Consider the following 16180-nt stretch of genomic DNA (forward strand, 5'->3'; position numbering starts at 1 on the left):
AAACTTCCGCCAGACAAACCAGGTTTAAAGATCAGTAAGGAAAGAGACTGACTGTCCCAACAAAAAGTTATGGGGAGCTAGTAAAGCAAACTGAGAAACATGAAGCATTTATTATTCACTGGCAATAATGGTTTCCTGTTAAAATTGGCTGTTTGACAAAGGTGATGAATTTAATTCCTTGCTTTCTCATTGGGGTATTAGGAAGTTAGCATAGGACAGGAGCAAAAAGTCCTATGCCTTCTCTAGAGAGTAAGCTAAAGCTAGCCAAATCTAAAGTTTGGAAGGTGTTCAGGGACCACTGTCAGGAATTTAGTGATTATCAAAAAGTGTCAAAAAATATTGAAGTATTGTAGTTTTCCTGGAAGCCAAGTCATTGTTCACCCTCACACATGTCCATATGTAAGCAGCTTGGTGTATGCTTATCTAGGACATATCCTATGAAAGAGCTGCAGTACAACTTCTCAGAAATGTCAGCACAATTTAGTGCCTGTCAGGAAGCAACAGTGAGACTGTTGCCTTTTTAAACATCATATTGACAGTGAATTTTTTGCAAGCTTGGATTGCTAAAAGGATTGAAACTCATTGTCTCCTGTAAAAGTCTCACAAATATTTGACATGTGATGAAGGAAAAGACCTTGTTTTACGTATTTTGTCAATTCTTACATTTTCTTTTAGAGCTGCTTGTGCTTTTAATGGCTGCAAAAGCAGAACAGCTTCATAGCTGCTCAAGTTTGCAGAGAAGTTATTTATTAGGTGCTACTTCAGACTCTGTGCTTGGACAGGCTGGGCTGTAATATCAACCTCCAAATTAGTTAGTAGCACCGCTGAAGGATGCTTTCCAACATCTGTTTTTAGCACTCTTAAATTGGAGCTTAGAGTATGGATTATTTTAGGATTTTTTTGAATGGGGCCGCACTGAAGATGAACTGCAATGATTCTGCACTTGAGTCAGCAAACACATTATAATTGACTGCACAACATGCATGAGCAGACAGATGCAGCTGACCTTGCTGCTGAAATAGTAATACCTTGCAGTAGAGATCATATCAAAAGCATCATGAAGAGAACTTTAAAAGACATTTTCTTAAAGGAGAGACACCTTCTCACTGTATATTAAGACCATGGATTTGAAGAACTGTCAGATTTGGAGGTCAGTCAGGGTTGCTGTATTATATATGCCATGTTAAGACCTTTTCTACCACTGGCTTAATGTTCAAATGGCAAATACATCCTGATAGAGAGACAATTTTAGAGACTTAGTCTTTATACACTGTTTCTGGGAAGTAAAGGACTAAGTGTCCTGTGCTAGGGTTAAAGCCAACCACCCAAGGATGCTACCTAAGTGAAGGTGTGATTAGACCTCCTCCTTTTTATATTTAGCCATAATAGTCAATGATTTAAAAGACAGAACAATTATCACTGTCCATCAGGTGGAGGTTACTGCTCCCACTGCTTAGCCAGCAGAAGGCATCAGGGTTTTATATGCTCTTGCATCTATGATAAGATAAATTGTCTGAGTTACTCCAGCGTCTGGTGTGGGTACTTTGAATAACTCAGACAAGGCTGCCTGAGAATACAAGGGTGTGGTTAGACAAAGATAGGTGTTTCACATTACCTTCAAGTTGCTGTGATATCCTTTATCTGTCCAAATTGTCACCAGCACTTTCACCAAACAATTATAAGCAACCTGTACCTCACTGTTGCAAGATTTGCCCTGCAAATTCAGAATTACTGTGGTATCACTAGTGTTTGTACAAGGACATCAAGAATTAATATGTATATGTATTCAATGCCTTTAGAAAACATGCCTTTTAATGCTGGAAGGATACTGTTCTTGTTTTTGCTTGCAGTGAGTGCCCTGTGAAGGACTGGAGGAGGCTACTGACAAACCTTTTTGGCTGTTTTTTACCAAATACAATTTAGTTGATATTTCCACCCATTTTTGCAAAAGGATAAGCATTTAATGTGATAATTTGCTGGGATTAGAAAGTGACTGTTTATATGCTACTGAAGCTGTTTCTGAGTCTGCTGATACTCCTTAGGAATTTAACAGCCATTATGTGCCTCACCACATTATTTGCCTATAGCTTTTATCCCATGCAAATGTTACTGAAAATAAGTACATGGAGAAGAATGCTCTAGCAGTTATGACATAACCTTACAGATTGGGAAAAACTCCATGAAAGACACTGTCTTTTACCTTTTCATCTCTGAAACAGTAATTTCTGATGCAAATCTTAAAATCAGACTGAGAGAGCAGGCTTAGTAGTGGGATCATGCTTGTATCATTACCTGTGCATCCACATGTCAGACACCCTTTTCTGCAGACCTTCACCATACTCTGAATCTTTCCAATAGGAAGCTTTAAGTCTGTCTCTGCATGGACGCAAGCTGAAAGCTGCCACTGTGGAGCTTGGAGCAATGACTTCTAGAGTAAATGCATGAATCCTAGCAGCTAGTACAAAAAGAGACAGAATTTCCAGCTGTCACAAATGCATATCCTCTGTGTACTGGACACAGATGTGTTGTATAACACATTTTCTGACTGATGGGTTACACAAACAAAGAGTGTGACAAGCGACCGAAATGCGAAACGTGCACTTTGGTGATTGACTCTGTAAGTCACAGATTAGTGTACTTTAAGGTACAGTAGCTCTTTTTAGAGACTCTCATTGTGTGAGCAGTATTAAATAGTGTTGTCTTGCCTGTCGCAGTTATGCACCTCGACTCCTTTGAGGTATTTATTACAGGCTTTGAGCAGCTACCTAGCTCAAGATAATATTCTCTGTTCAAGAATAGGACCTGGGACAACACTTCATTCTTTATTATTGCTCTTCAGAAATGTTGGACTTTGAAAGAGACTGTAAGGCCAATGATAAAACTATGGAAAGCACCATTAAAGCTAGAAGCAAGTACAAAAAAATACTAGAACTAAAAAACCAACTAATAGGTATATTTGGAAAGGGGACTTAGCAACTGCAACATGCAGGACATATCATCGCCTAGCTTGCCAGCTAGTTGTGTGCATGTCTGTGAAGGAGAAGCTCAGGCTTCCAGACCAGTCTGCAGGGACAGGTAGGTTCCTCAGAAGGGAAATCAGCAATCTGTGCAGTCAGGCCTCTAAGCCAAACTTACTGACTTGCATATGAGTAAGAGGCATGGTTTAATCTCTGAATCTCTCTGTACCCAAAGTCAGAGTTTTGAAAATTTATCTATGCACTGGAACTCCTTTCCTGAATTTCAGTCTACCTGACCTGTCCTTCTACAGTTTGGGGGTATGTCTGTCTAAATTATTCCTGCGGGGAAGGGAACCCTCTAGTGTGCTTAAGGCAGAGAGGAGCTTGTGTCTTTGAAGACCTAATAATTGTTCAGCCTGATTCCCTTGCCTGCTTCTGATTATCTGTAGAGCCTAAATGCCTCCAGAGGCAAGGGGAAGACTGAAGAGCTTTCTCTGACAAGGGAGACCCAGTGTCCTGGCTCACATACCTAACATGTTGTAACAAAAAAAGATTACTTTCCAGTTTCAGCTTTATTTTAAAACTAAATCATAGAGAGAAGAGGATGCAAGAGCTCACTAAACAAATCAGTGGAAGTCACTGGCTCGGTTTTTTTCCCCCTCCCTTATAAGTCTCCTAAGGAAGGCTTTATTCTATAGGAAATGTAATATTATCTCCTGGGTGGAGTTGGTAACTGGTTTACTATTTTTTATCATGAATATGCTGAGGGGATCAGAAGAGAGAAGACATTTGAATGCAGCAGGAAGGAAACAAAAAGCAAAAAATTATGAATTTACAACAGCTGATTGTTTTTTCAAGTCTTAATTTAAGGCTAGTTTAAATGAGAAAACTTAACACTGTGCACCAACTATTGTCTTAAAAATATTCCAAGTAAAGCTCAGAACTAATGTGTATCTATGGAGAACTTCCATTGATTGTTTTTTTGCATGAAAGCCTTTGCAATACTAGATGCAGGTTATTTATAAACATCATATTGAAAGATAAAGAGAGAAAAGGCTTAAACCTCAGTTTGTCTCTGAAACAGCAATCATCTTATCTGCCAAAGTCACATGTAATGGACTGTTAGTTCTTTGTTCCGTATCCTGTGTTTGAAAAGTCTTACCTTATAAAGATGTCAGGACTAAAGCCATTATAAGGAATTTCCTTCAAGGAACACATCCATTTGTGGAGAAATGCATATTTTATGCATGGTAACTAATACATATGGCCTGCCATTTATGAAAAATTATAAATAATACTCTGTGCTGATGCTTGATGCTTCATTTTTGTGTTGTTATTTTCCAGATGGGAGTTGCTGTAGTGGATTCATCTGTTGCAGGACTTGGTGGTTGTCCCTATGCAAAAGGTGCTACTGGAAATGTAGCCACAGAGGATGTGATATACATGCTGAATGGTCTGGGGATCAACACAGTAAGATATTTTTTATCTTTCTACTTAAGACTTTAAGGAAAACAAAAATATTTTTCCAGGAAATGTACGATACATACCTGACAATAACCTATGCTGTACAATAAAATATTGAGGGCCCATAGTAGTTTTTGCAAACTCAGTGCTTTAATATGGCTTGACATGTAACAGGAATGATGTTGTTTTCATTAGCAGTTTAGAGTAGAAATGGTTTGTGCATTTAACATAGTTTTAATAATCCCCTTCTTCTTACCTGGAGCTATGAGGAACTTAGTAGCAGCTGCTTTGTGTCACTGCTCTGCCTCAGTAACCACAAAAAATTCAGTACTGTAGACATTGCTCAAGAAGGCTGGTCATCTCTGCAGTGGAAAGACTGAGCAGACTTCAGTTTCTGTCACAGTTTTGGATTTGGCTCATAGCGCTTACTAATTTGTTGTCAATTTTTCTGACTTAAAAATTGAAAAAAATTGTGATGTTTGGAGCCCAGGCACAGGACACTGATATTTCTCAAGTATCCACTTAATATATTTCAAAATTGTACAGAACCTGTTACTGGCTAGGAGGCTTCACAGTCATTTTTATTACTAACTCTGTTCTTGGAGGAGAGAGCAGAGCAGCTTATCTGCACTGAGCTGCACTTTAATGAACCTTACCAGTGAGAATCCACACTTCAAGAGCACACATTTAGTACCCCTGGCTTGGTTGGCATGTTAATTATTCTGTATTCCTACTGCCTTCTTCAATAAATGTGCTCTTTGGTCTTTCTGTCGGTCACCATTGTTCTGAATATGTGGCATAAGAAGTTTGTGCTAACTCAGGCACTGCAGTAACTTTATGTTTAATTTAGACATAGACTTGGAGAGTCAAATTCAAAGAAGAACATATAAAAAACTGCCGAAACTACAAAGTGTGTGGTTTGCATTTAAACTACTGCAGAAAGAAATATAAATGTCTGATGTCTGAAATAGTAAGATTTGAATTATCGAGGAGCTCATTGGAACTTATCACTTGCTTGTAGGCTGCAGTTCTGTGTGGTGTACATGCTGATGGAGTTCCTTGACATGAAAGGATTACATTTCTGAATTGCACATTCTCTGGGTACTGTTAAAGCATATTCAGTGCCTTACAGAGTTCCCTGTAAGCACTTATCTGCTCTTATTTGCTTTTTAGGGAGTTCAGGGTAGATGTCAGACACATGTTTAGGAAAGGTTCTATCACAAGTGTCCACTGTATGAGTGGACTGTGTTTTGAACTGTTTGTACACACTTTTCTTCATGAAGGATGTTTATTCTTTTGTAACAACACTATTCTTTGAAATAAGGAGGAGAAAGCATGCATTTTACTTTACATTGCTGTGCACCTTAGACTTAGGCTTTCAGTGTAGTCTTTCCTTGGGCAAAATACTCATTGACTTTCCCAACTGACTCATAGCAAAAGGAAGCAATTAAGCAAAAATAGTCTGATTATATGAAATATACTCTGTCCCAGGCTTCTTGATAAAATTGATTAATCTGTTAACAATCTGGTGGCCAAGAAAGAATCCAGCTTGTCCTAAAGGCTGACACCAAATCCCATTGAGACAATCTCACCATCAAATGCTTAGTTCTTCTTTTGTTTGGTTTGGTGGTGGTTTTATTTAGGTTTTGTTTAATTTTAGATTTTAGATTATGCAATAGCAAAACACAAGGCTTTGTTTTTTGAATCCTTTCTGGCTCATTAAATAAAGAGTGTTTTACTGCATGAGAGACCTGGAGCCTCAAAGTTATTACCATAATATACGAGCTTTTGTCTTTATAACGTTGGTTGTTTTTGGTACTGTTGCCAATTCTGTAAAATCATTATTGCAGAAAACTATTAATATGTTCCTTTTTTGTGTAATGGCACAAAATGAAATTGTAATTGCTAATGTTGCCCATTTGCAAGGAGCACTTTCTCATGTTCATTTCAACTATCCACTAAAGTTTTCCGTTTGTTGACTGAACTCACCTTAAGTGTCAGGCACTATTGGACATTATTTAATCATACATTATTTTAGCTCAGTTGGTCAGAGCATGGTGCTCATAACACCAAAGTAGCAGGTTCCACGCCCATATGGGCCATTCACTTAAGGATTGGACTCTGTGATATCTGTGAATTATTGAGTTCAGATTGACTAGATACATCAAAATAATAATTGATGCTTTTTCTATACTGTTCTTCAGAACACATAAACAAGAAGTGACCTGTGAAATGAATCTTTGGCAGACTAAATGTGAAATAATTTTTAAGTCAATAGGAATGAAAAGATTTTGCCTTTTTGCAGAAGCTTTTCTGATTTAAGGCACTTATCCAAGTTTATAAATAATATTGGAGGCACTTTTGAGTTTTTTTGGGGGGCAAATTCATTCCTTGGTGTGAAGGAGTAATTCTGGATATATGGAATGATTACCAAGTATACTTAGTAAGTATATTCTGGGTATCTGAAGACACATTATTTTGTGGACAACCTTACAAACACCTATTCCTGTCCCATTCCCATCTGTGAGTCACACTCCTGAATGCTGGGTTGTGTGCCCTCACGGTAATCCTCTTTGGTTCACAACACTTTTATTGAGGAAGACAGTATAAAAAGCACAGATACATGTATTCCATTTAATGAATGTGAACTGTGAATGTATGTTTCTTATCAACGCATATCACATTATGCAGTATCACAGTGATGAAAACATGAATATTTTGTAGTTTGGGGAGTTTATTTTGACATCTTCCATAATCTAACTACCAGCTATGTCTGTCGGGGTATGTTGCTCATTTCTTCCTTTTTAAAAACACAGATGGATTAAAATTTTTTAGATTATGTTATGTGCAATAGCACTTTACAAACTAAACCTAAGTAATGGCCCATAAAGGATAAACAGAATAAGCTGAAATTACCCTTGTTATAACTGTATTAAAATGAGATAGTTATAAAAGGATGTCTTTGAATTATGTAGTTTAGATAGTGCTAAATATTAGAGCTGATTGGAAGCTCCAAAACATTTTTTTTTTCAAATTAAAAATGTTTTTTTGATTACATTTCTGCTCAGTGATTTCTATTCTCATTAACATTTTTAGCCAATTCCAAGAATGAAAAAGGCAAAGTTTACCACAGAACATGGAAATAAGTGCTAGATCCAGTTTAAGAATTAAGTATTTAAATCAGGTTTTGGTCTGAACATTAGTGCATCAATGTGGGAGTGTGATGGAAGTGTATTTCTGGTGCAATACAACTTGTACTATTTAATGGAGAGTGACACCCTTCTCCCAGCTTTTTATGACTGCTCACTGTATTGGTAGTTCAAAGTCCCCTATTGCATCCTTTCTACAGGAACTTTACTGGCTTCTACATTGCAATCTTTGGAGCAAGTACTTACATCACTTACATGATCTAACTTTAAAACTTCTACTATACATGAGCAATAAAGGAGTCATAATGAAGTGGGTTTGCCTCTTTAATCAGTGATCTGATTTAATTTTAGCAATCAAGCAGCACTGATACGTACCTTAGTTACAAAATAGTTGCTCAAGGGACATGTTTTTTTGGCATGGGCAGATCAAGCAGTTGTGAACTTTTGCTCAGCTGTGCTATCACTGTAAATTGTAATTTTGTATTGAAATGGACTCCTTCCAGAAAGAGATTATAGTTATTCAAGACAATACAGGAGCCTGTTTCTCCTGCATTCAGTTGCCAATGCAAGTGTGTTTCCTCCATTTTCCTGAGCTGCAAGGAGGGTACTTGCAAGCATGAAGTTTTATAGTGTTGGATGATAAATAAGTATAGCATATATTTAGGCACTGTATTTTTCTTCTAGCTTCTAATTGTAATTCCAGTCCTTTACTCCAGATTCTTTTGGGGTTGAAAGATATTACTCCAGTATTTTGTCCACTGCTGATGGACACTACTCTCGATGTAGTAGAACCTTTCAAACAACTGGAAGCTGTAACTATCTGTAAATCACTGTAGCTTTACTGATCCCCATTCCTGACCTATAACATGAATCAGGCCCTTTGTTTGCAAAAATTAGACCCTGGAGCAAAAAACTTGGAGTCTAAGCATTTTCAACATGTGCATTTATTATTCTTCACATTTTTCATCTCTTTTTTAGGGAGTAAATCTTCATGCTGTGATGGAAGCTGGAAACTTCATCTGCACAGCTTTGAACAAGAAAACAAACTCAAAGGTTGCACAAGCTTCCTTCAGTACTGGCACTATCAATTAGATGGATTTTTCTTTTTGCAGCTTGATTACATTTCCCATTTACCTTGAACAAGGACGTTTGCATCAGGAAAAGAAGCAAGAAAACCATTGCATCAAAGAAGCAAAATCGAACCCATACATAATTTTTTTTTATGGGAAGAGTTATTGTACTGTACTGTCTTGTCAACAATTGTTTGATATGTCAGTAAGAAATAAATGACTGAAGTACAGAATCCTGTATGTGGTACTTCTACAGATGAGGAAAAATGTATAAACACCAGGACCTTTTACCATGTTTTAAATTGAATTTTTAGTTCTTTTCAGGAAAACTGGGTAGAAGCAGTGAGTACATAGTTAAATTTTAATCAAGATGATTTCAGAACAGTACAAGTATTTTCAGTAGTTTATGAGATCTCACACAATGTGTGGCCATTCTATTATGTATTTTATTTATCTGAATTCTTGCTTTTCATTTGTCAAATCACTGTTATGAACATGGAGCCAAATCTGAATTCACTGTAAGAATTTTTTAGCAATAGAACTTTTTAAAAATTTTGTTTAACATCTGTTAAATTATGGATAACTTTATCTTGTTCCAAGACATTGTGGTGAATGGCACTCTGCCAGATCCTTCAAATCCTCCTGCAAATTTCCTTATTTGTTACATATGTTAAATTTGTTGTAGTTTCCTTTTTTGGTCAACTTATTAAAACCTAATTATATGAAACAAATAAAAATCAGCAAGGTTTTCAACATCATTCAGGTTCAGAGTAGTGTAGAAGGGGCTACATTTTCATCCAAGGTTTCATCAATTAGATTTTTCATTCTCTAGGCTATGAATTGATATTCTCATTCATAAGTCACGAGCTTTTTAGGGTAATAGTATTCTGCTGGACTAGCTTACACAAAGGAAACCACTTACAATTTTTTTCTGTGCTCTGCTGATAATGACATTGTTCTTTTAAATGCCTTAGTTCAACAAGATGCCAATGAACTGCACTGTAATTTTTAGATCAATAATGGGGAAATGGACAAATTCAAAGAGCCTTATCCTATTTATAAATGTTCAAGTGTGCCATGAAAATACTGTCATTTTTTTCAGCCTGAAACATCAGTCCTGTTGCTCGTTGGTTGTGCAGGGTCTGTCTGTACTTCTCTGTGTACTTAACCTTGATCTATGTTTTTTCTGAGCATGGCCTGTTGACATGAAAATCTAAAACCCTGGACTATGGTCTTCTTCCATATTCTCAATTTTCCTCAAAAATATGAAATCTTGTCAAAAGGTAAGATGAAAGAAAGTGAAAGATAACACATAAAAAAAGAAAAGGCTGAGTCTTTTTTTGTCTGGAACTCGTCTGCCAAGTTACATCTGAGTCTCGGTTTGCCTTTGAAATTCCAAAGTGAATTTTTCTGAGATCTTTTAGTCAGTTGTGTAGTTTAGAATTGGCATAGCTTAAGAAAGCCAAATTTTGCATGCCAGGCAACACAAAGCCATAAATTTGACATAATACCTCTATCCTCCTTATGCCATAATGATAGTCAAAATTAATATAAGCTACTTTGTTTCACTCTTCTCATGGTAAAAGTCAAAGGATAAACAAAGAAATGTGTTCAGGTGAGGCAAGAAGTATCTTGCCTATCATTCCAAAATACTGAATATTTTCCTGCAGAGTCTAGTAAGAAGACTTTCAAGTACTTCTGAAGGTGTGAACCCCCTGATTTGCTTGACCTGGCCTGGATGCATGGTTGGGTCACCAGAAAAAAGCTCTTCCTCTTTTCCCCATGTTTCAGCTGGGGCTTTGCTATTTAGCAGCCACTATGGCTCATATATCAAAACATGAACTTAAATAAAACCAGGTCTTGAACCATTCACAGACTTAAAAATTCTGTAATGAATTAGATCCAATGAAGTAGTGAGGAAACTGAAGCAGTACTTAGACTGTACTCAGTCTAATAATTAGTAGTTAAGCATAAACATGGTGCCAGAATTGACATTTTAAAAACTCCTTAATTTATGTGCCATTTACCCCTGAAGGTGACTAACCTTACTGTAATACTCTCCTATTTAATAATAAATTTTCCTTTTTAGTTTTCTCTGTAGGTACAGAATTGGCTCATTTTGAGCTGAAGTTTTCATGTAGGGCCTGATGAATTTTCTTCCATCCAAGACCCTCTGAGCAAGCATATTTAATTGACATAAACAATATTGAGCTTCTCAAAGACTGAAAGTGAAGTCAGCCCTTGAAAAAAAAGCAGTTGTGATGCAAACCTGAATGTGAGAGTAAACAACTAAACTGAGATTGAGCTTGCTGCTCAGCCTGGGGAGATTCAAATGCACACCCATGACAGGACCCAAGGGAATGGCCTGAAGTTGTACTGGGGAGGTTTAGGTTGGATATTAGAAAAATGTTCTTCCCCCAGAGGGTTGGGCACTGAGCAGGCTCCCAGGGCAGTGGTCACAGCACCACCAGGCCTGACAGAGTTCAAGAAGCATTTGGACAATGCTCTCGGGCACATGGTGTGACTCTGGGGGATGGTGCTGTGTGGGGCCAGGAGTTGGATTCAGTGATCCTTGTGGGTCCCCTCCAACTCAGCATACCTGAACTGAAAAAGAACACACTTTCTAGTAAATCTGGATGAAGATGTGCCACTGAGTAGAGTGGAATTAAAAATTCCGAAGACCAGAAAGATCCCAAGAAAAGAATGTTGTAAATGCCTCTGCAACAGATTGAAGGGTTCTGTTCCTTGAAGGTGGTGGTGAGGGCTTCAATTATCGGCCAGGTTAGGAACTGAACATAGGGTCCATTTTTATGCCTCTGTGCACGGTGCATCATAGGCTTCTCAGCATCTGGGCTGTCTGGTTTGCAATTCTAAGGCTCTTAATTCTCCCTATGCAGTGAAACAGAGTACCTATTAAATCATGTGGATGAACAACCTAAGATGTCTCAGTTCTTTATTTGGTCTATTTTAGAAACTACTTGGAAGCTTGTGGAGAGCCTTAAATGCAGGTCTGTTATTCTGTAATGATGTGAGCATTGGAAAAGATGAGCAGTCACATCTGGAGCCCATACTTTACCCACATGCTCAGCTTCAACCACTTTGTGAGTTATAGTAATCCAGGGTGCAGGTCACAGACAAATAGATTGTTTGTCAGGATTGTTACAAGAGAGAAAGAAACATGGAGCCAGAATAAAAAAAAGCAACCTCCAACCCAGTGTTTATGTGCCAAAATTGCCACCTGGGATGGATTTAGGTCTGTGGGTCCAGGTGAGCAATCCCTATAAAATCCTTGTTTACTTGCAGTGTGACTGAGAATCCTGAGACATCTTATGTTCTGCCTACTGACATTTTTTAGGTGTGTTAAATGCTGCTGCTCTGCTTTCCTGGGCTGGCATAATTTTTGACTGTGAAGAACATTTTGACACCTAATGTCTGGCTTCAAAAAATAAGCATGTCTTGCTCTTAAGATCAAAGGCTAATCCAGTAGCTATTCCATGAACATGCATCAGTCACACAGGCAACACTGAATTCAGCATATAATAAAACAGTTGAGACTATACCCCTTCAAAAACATGTTAAGACATGGGATGATGCTCTCCAGTGCTTCTGACTTCCTAAATCTTTATGCTTATATTCAGAGTAACCCATCACTAGTGGTGTCTGCTCTTACAGTCCCTATCAGTGCCCCCAGCTAAGTACACTGCTGTCACTTCATTCTGAAGTAGCCCCCTGGATGTGGAGGACTTGCATCCAGGTGTTTGGCATCCATGAGCAGGTGTTCTTAACGCTATGTCATTATAAAAATTGTAAGTCAAGATATTACATTGTTAAAGGCATGGCTGGTGTTCCTTGCTGGAGGAGAAGTTGATCCAGTTTCATTAGTATGGGCATAATCATTCTTCAGTGCCTTCCAGAACACAGCAATGTCATAGATCCCATACAGTTCTAATGTCTTTCAGCAGCAGCTTGCTTTGCAGTTTAAACTTTTATGTATTAGGACAACTTGGCTCTGGACCAGCACTTTAATTCTTCATTTTCATGTGTAACCAGAGCTTATGAAATAAGAACTAAATATTCTAGTCTTGTGAATAAGTCCAGAGAGGCTTTGGCTAATTTTCCTCTTTTAATAGTGTCATTTGAGTTCATAAAACTTTTATTATTGTATTAAGAAGTCACAAAATGAAGACTGCAAGTCTGCGAGGTAAAATTCGTATGTTTGGGATCAGTGCTCTTGAAATGAAATAATACTTATACAAAGAGTTAGTGTGAATGTATAATATAAGATCGGCCTATTTTTTCACTGAGTTGTTTTGAAGGGGTAGAAATATTGTTTAGTTACTGTGATATTAGAAAATCAGTATTCTCTGCCACTGAATTTTTCTATGATTCCTGACACTGCCTTAAGTTCTCTTCAATGATTGTGAAGTATCTAGAAAAGTGGCAAAACAGATAGTCTGGAGAAGTAAATGAATTCCAGTTCTTGACTTGCTGATCAATTCTTTTCTTTTGTTATATTTTCGAAGATTATTTTTCTCTACAGTCCTGCTGTAATGCAGTGTTGATCTTCATTGCTGCAAAAACACAGCAGGCAGAAGGACTACAGCCAAAGTCAACTTAGTCCTTTGAAACCAATGTCAAAGAGACGATATGTTTGTTAAGGAATTGTCATGTATCTGCCTGGTTAAATGCATTTGTGATTTTGCAATATGTGGTGTTAAAGCTGAAATAAAATCTGTCTCAGTGTTTATTGAAACTGATATGGTCATGTATTATGCCAGATTCAGCAGCTCTGACTAACCAGCTCATGCATACAGCATTAGCAAATATAAGCTGTCACTGACGTGTATGCCTGTGTTGACTTTGTTACCTTGTAATCCATTTTGAGTGCTTTTTCTTAGGATTACCTTTTAATATGGTGTTCCTGTGTGCTTTTACAGCAGACAAATCTCTTTTAAGTTACTGGGGAAACATTTCTTTCCTCCATTAACTAAACATTAAAAGCTACAGGACAGAAATGGAGGTAGGAGTTGAAAAAATTCAATGAGGCATTATCTAACTTCAGATGTTCCAATGCAGGGTAGAAATCCGTGCCATCTAAGTGATGTCTCAGATTCCCTACACACTTCATGGGAGACTGAATGACTTCAGCATGTGGTCTGAAACATCAAAATGTTGATGAGGGAACCTTCTTGGCAAAGTCAACAGCAAAATTCCCTAACCCCATGCTACTATTGAAGTGCCTCAACACGAGCTGCAGTTAGTTATCTTCACTAGCTTGAACATAAGGGTTAGTATTTTCCTTGGTGGAAAGACAGCCACAGCCTTTTTTTTAAAAGAACTGAATGCTGTTCTCTGTTTTATGGCACCACCTTCTGGTGTTGGTGCTGCTTCCATCCATCTTCCGTGTTACTAGCTTGGTCTGACACATAGCTCAGAGTACCTGGATGTGATTCCCACACCAGCCTGAAAAGGCTGAGCCCATGCCTATCCAAGTAGCTCATTCTTTTGACCACACAAACAGGTAAGGCAGCCAGGGGAAAATGTTCCTTTTCAAGACTTCAAGACTCACTGTGGCAAGACAGGAGAAGTACAAACCTGGGCTTTACAGCCTTGTAGCTTCACATTGCAGAAGGAAGAGCTAATCCTGCATACTTGTCTCAAAAACTCTTCACACATTTAATTGAAACAATCATTAGACAAAATGTATGAACAATCTTCAAAGAAATACTGGAACCCAGTATTCTCCCTTTCAGATGAGAGTGCTGTATGGCAAAAATTAATGCTTTCTCCCTCTAGTCCAATCAGACTTCATTTCTTCACTTTGGGATGTCCCAGCTCCAGTGGAAAGAGGATGAATGCTACATCCTTACCCAAAATTATGTGCGTCCTGGGAATCCTGCCATCAATGATACTTAATTTCCCTCATCTGGGTATTAGATGCAGATCTCATACTTCAGGGGAAAATATTTTAATAATGAAGCTCTTACAAAATACTGCTTTTTCTTCCATCATGGTCAGACTCAAAGATCTTAAAGTTCTTTTCCAAACGAACTGATTCTATGATTCTCTGGTCCCAAAACTGTTTGTGAAGCAGTTAGAGTAAAATCAGTATCACAGGAATACAGATCATCCCAGCAGAAATTCCTTTATTTAATAACTAACACCTAGATACAATTGACAGACTACTTTTCACATGTAGAGTGGAGGAAATGTACTTTTCCCATTAAGCATTTAAGTCATCTCTTTCAAGAGAGAGCCTGTAAAACTGCATAACACCACAAGAGCCACTAAGTGTCCTGCTGTCTTTCAGAGTAACTCACACACCCTCCGTTTCAAATACATTTTACATACTTGTTTGTGAGTGTGTGTGTGTGTGTAAGCACATATATGAGTTGGGTTTCTAGTGTCTAAATATAAGACAATTAGAAAACAAAAAGTTTCTAAGACAGAAGGTAAGTTTTTTGTTGTTGTTGATTGAGGTTTAGTTAAATCTGAATTTAAATGGAGCTCTTCAAATTTTGTGATATGGAGGGTTCACTGGTTTTTGAAGTCAGACTGAAAACCAGCGCAGGTTTCATGTCAGAAGTACATTTCCTGTATAAAGAAATATTTTTATCCAACATATTCTCAACAGTATTTTCAGTTTGAAGTCTTCCCACTTCACAGTTTCAAGATGAAGAATATGAACTTTGGTGGGAGGTAAGGCAGACACTGCAAATTGCTGGACTGCTAAAGGAGATCTTTTTGATTAGCAAACTAACTGCACTTTTCTGTTTCTGGATTTTTGTCCAAATGCTGATTTAGTAATGACAGAACACTTGACTGCAAAACAAAAAAGACTTCGTTTGGTTTTGTATTATGCATGCAGATAATAAAGACAGAGAAAATCCATGTTGTAATAAGTGTATCAGATTTCTAAGCCTCTCCCCAACAGAACTGCACACTTAAGATTTTGCTCTCACACTAGTAATTTCACAAGCTACCAAAGCCAGAAGCAAGAGTCACACTGAAGAGCAGAGATTCCTGCCTTTCTGATCACAATAATTTCTAGACCTAGATCTGTCATCTAGCCCTAGATGTACCCCTAGATTAGTCATCTGTCATGGTCAAAACTGGAGCTGAGTTACACTTAGTGATAATTCAGACAAAATTAAAACTAATCACATTCAAAATAAAATTAATTAATCAGATGCTATTATAACAAGACAATACATGTGCTATTCCTGGTAACAGCTGAATAAGAAATAGCAGTCCATTATCCTGTGGTCACCAGAACCAGATTGTTACAAAGGTTTAACAAAGACAACTCACTGGCAGTAAATACAAGCTTAAATCTAGCAAAAAACCTCAACTATAAAGAGAAATCCAGGGCTCATAGCCACAAAGTGGGATCCAGAATGGTGTTCAGGGACCATGACTCCCAGTACACAGCAAGGGGACAATTAGGCACTTTGGGTCTTGTCTAGAGACAATGAATAGGAAACACAGCTGATGAGATGGGTCATAAGCTTCTCTCTTGAGACGCAGGCACTTCAGACCC

General features: G+C 37.8%; 1 protein-coding gene across 4 annotated transcripts in view; it reads left to right on the forward strand.

The window, feature by feature from the left end:
• The window catches only part of HMGCLL1 (3-hydroxy-3-methylglutaryl-CoA lyase like 1), a gene marked incomplete at both ends in the record, with an annotated part of 78249 nt that extends 68317 nt beyond the window's left edge, over positions 1 to 9932 (forward strand). For 3 of the 4 annotated variants that reach the window (XM_082303407.1, XM_082303408.1, XM_082303409.1), the window contains 2 exons: positions 4302 to 4427; positions 8549 to 8686. In XM_082303407.1, the coding sequence (XP_082159533.1) occupies positions 4302 to 4427; positions 8549 to 8662 (240 nt within the window). Of the gene's footprint in view, positions 1 to 4301; positions 4428 to 8548; positions 8687 to 9855 lie in introns of those variants that run through there. The other variant, XM_082303406.1, reaches the window with a different exon arrangement.
• Positions 9933 to 16180: the final 6248 nt, after the last annotated feature.

The sequence above is a fragment of the Coloeus monedula genome (genome assembly GCF_965178545.1).
Source record: "Coloeus monedula genome assembly, chromosome: 2".
NCBI lineage: Eukaryota > Metazoa > Chordata > Aves > Passeriformes > Corvidae > Coloeus > Coloeus monedula.